We start from the raw sequence: 3,040 nt of genomic DNA on the forward strand, positions 1-3,040 counted from the left end.
GTTTGGTGTGGGCTATTTCATATACATTTCTTCTCCTCTCCCTCTTTTCTTCCAATGAAGTGGATTATGCTCTATCTTATTATCAATTTGATGATGGCATGTTTCTTATGGTGATTTTTTGTCTCTTACAGAGCTTCTTATTAATGGTTGGCATGGATAGTTATTGCATATAGCTAGGGGTGGGTCTTATTTGTAATAGGTATGAGGAGATCATCCTCGAGTTTGAATCTTTATTGGATTATGTGGCACCTTGGATCTTGTTGGTGGCATAGGATGTGTTTATAGGGATTCACTCACTACTAGAGATGATGGTTTTGGTGAATGAAGTTCCTTGGGTGGCAAAGCCATTCTGTGTTGTTGTTATTGATGAGGATGAGGAGATGGTAACTACTACTGAGGAGTCTCCAGATGAGGGGCCTAGTAATTGGTGTATGCGGCTTGGTGGCTAATAGGCTTAGTTTTTCCTTTGTAGTAGGGTTATAACAGTTGGATGTAATTGTAAATTTTGTTGAGTACCCCTATTTTGAGACTCATCCATGGGTCTTTTTAGCTGGGGTGATTTTCGAATTGGATTTGTACTTGGTCTCTCTTGATTTTTTAGGATTGGCTTTTATGATACTATGGACTGTGTAATTTTCTTATTATTAATATAGTAATTTGGTGGCTTTGTTAGTTTTATCGGAAAAAAATTGTAGTCAATAATTTAGCCTAAATACTAATATCATTATATTTTTATATTATTGTTAAAATAATTACAATGATTATATCGATATAATTATAATTTCTAATATAATATATTTTAATTATTTTTTTATTTTTTTTCATAATTAAATAAACATTGATATAAAAAAATCACTCCATATTACACATAAAATGAAAGAAAACAAACCAACATAAAAAGATTTTAAATTAAAGATAGGAACAAAAATATTTTTAAATGAAACTTTTGAATGTCATGTTCCTTTTTCCCTCAGTGTGTTACTCCAAGCATCCATCAAACTATCCATGTAGCAAGTGGGCATGGATTCCGTTTTCTATGATCATGTGTGGCATGCATGTGTTGTTGGTATGACATGCCAGTTTTTTTTATTCATAACCGATTCTCTTGGACAAGATGTGATTGCACACCAAGATGTGATTTCTACTTTTGAAGACATAAATGCCATTGAAACGTCCACTAATTTTTTTTTCAAATCAAATTATAAAAATATATATCTTAAGACCTTGGATTATCAAATAAAATTGACTAGGGGATTCGGCCCTAGCTCACCCGGTCGTGGATCGCAACTTAAGGCGTGGGTATGCTCCCCATGGTCTTGAGTTCGAGTCCCCGGCTGTGTTAACTCTGTGTGTGTTGCTACCTTGTGAGTGGGTCGTACACACTGGGGGATTAGTCTTGCTTCGGCAAGGATACCTCCAGATTCCACGATAGTGAATATAAAAAATAAAATTGACTAAATTATAATCGAATATCGTGCAATCATAAATGCTTTCTAAATCTCCTCGTCATTTCCGATGGTTTATCTATGTAGGAAAACTCTGAGGCCATAATTTGGCAGCGTATGTTTAGAGTCGAGCGTAGTATGTGGACAATTATTGTCCATTCATGAGATAGTTAAAGTATTGACTTTCCTCGGTAAACTGAACGATTTTCAGAGGTTTTAGGAATTTTAAGCAGAAAGATGTGTATTCCTTTTAAAGAATTGCGAAGCTTCGAACAAATCTAGGAAATTGTTGTAGTTATAAAGAGAAAAGAAAAAGAAAGCAAAAATCTAACCCACTGCCACCATATCTGTAATAAGTATCCATTGGTTGAATGAGTAAATAGGTAATTGGCTAAAAATTTAAACTGGAAATAACCATTGCCATCAGGAGCAGTAACAAGTACATCACATTTCAAGGAAGGCAGAAAAGGGTAATGCTTCTGCAGGAATCTACTCTTCTGCGGTAGCCTCAACATTCAGATCAAAACTCCTCACACCTATTCTTTGATCACTACCAACACAAAGCTTTTCACACATCACCGAAGTGCTTGAGTTGTTTGAACAATCATTAATACTACTATTTTTCCGAGCTAAGGAAAAAAAATCCTCCCATTGGAAAGAGGGCTTCCATAGAGATTTACCTTGGATGACATCGCCACCCACAATCTGAGATGTGGGTGTTTCTCCTGCAGAGGGAAAATTCATTCGCCTCTGTTTATAAAGCTTGTGCACTGCATGAATTCTGTCCACCAGAGCGAAAAATTCTTGGACTTCATCTTCATTGCTATCTTCTGCTGGACGTTTCTTGCCCTTTCCTCCCTCACATTTCTTTTTTCCATGCCCTCCAAACTTTCGCTCTTGTTCCTTGCAATCCATGATAATATCTAACAGAGGTTTTGATAATGGATTACAGGCTGTGATCCAAAAGTTTAGACAATTTAATTTTAAATAACAATTAAAATTATAGATAGTGAAAATCAGTGACTGTGATCCTAAAATTCTCACACAATCTAATCTAAAAATTATAATAAATATTATAAATTTTGTTACATATAATAGCATTAAATCTTGATCCTCCTGAAAATAGACCAATTTAATTAGTGGTGAGGATTATCCTTTAATTCCTCGATGGCTAGTAGTCCACCTCACATTCTCAGGCCAGCTTTAACAGATTCGAAGCTATTATGGGTCCTTCCAGTTTTTTCTCTAGCTGAAAACAAAGAGATCTATGGAGGAAAATTGAATGGATGCCTTCAGATCTCATCAGCTCTGAGGCCTTTTATCATTGGTGTTGGCATGAAATACGTCATCTACGTTACAGTGGCAATCAGCGTGGCCAAAAGAATGCCATGCATTAGGTGGTTAAGCGAACTAATGAGATCCACAGCCCACCCACATTTATCGGAAAAGAGAAAACGATTCCACGCCTTATCCATAAAATGATCGACATTCCACTACATTAATGAAAACTTAAAATTCGGAAGGAAATCGAGGGAGGGGGAGCTTACATTTTAGGGTGAGTAGTAGTGTGGGCTAAGTTATTTCCTACATATTGT

At 35.9% G+C, this 3,040-nt stretch overlaps 1 protein-coding gene across 3 annotated transcripts; it reads right to left on the reverse strand.

Annotated features, from left to right (window-relative positions):
• Positions 1 to 1,813: 1,813 nt before the first annotated feature.
• LOC131074622 (uncharacterized) lies at positions 1,814 to 2,787 on the reverse strand. 3 transcript variants are annotated; one of them, XM_058011274.2, is made up of 2 exons: positions 2,126 to 2,526; positions 1,814 to 1,995 (listed from the first exon to the last, which is right to left on the reverse strand). In XM_058011274.2, exons 1-2 carry the CDS (start codon positions 2,358 to 2,360, stop codon positions 1,982 to 1,984), a joined length of 249 nt encoding a protein of 82 aa, XP_057867257.2. In that variant the 5' UTR covers positions 2,361 to 2,526; the 3' UTR covers positions 1,814 to 1,981. The 3 variants fall into 3 exon arrangements, with proteins under 3 accessions (XP_057867257.2, XP_057867256.2, XP_057867255.2); XM_058011273.2 differs by adding an exon at positions 2,535 to 2,787 and having other exon boundaries at positions 1,815 to 2,398; XM_058011272.2 differs by adding an exon at positions 2,629 to 2,785 and having other exon boundaries at positions 1,816 to 2,398.
• Positions 2,788 to 3,040: the final 253 nt, after the last annotated feature.

Source organism: Cryptomeria japonica, chromosome 1 (assembly GCF_030272615.1).
Source record: "Cryptomeria japonica chromosome 1, Sugi_1.0, whole genome shotgun sequence".
Taxonomy (NCBI): Eukaryota; Viridiplantae; Streptophyta; class Pinopsida; order Cupressales; family Cupressaceae; genus Cryptomeria; species Cryptomeria japonica.

Excerpts from the sequence above, each read along its gene's own strand:
- LOC131074622 (XM_058011273.2), bottom strand. The coding sequence starts at position 2,360 with ATGGATTGCAAGGAACAAGAGCGAAAGTTTGGAGGGCATGGAAAAAAG.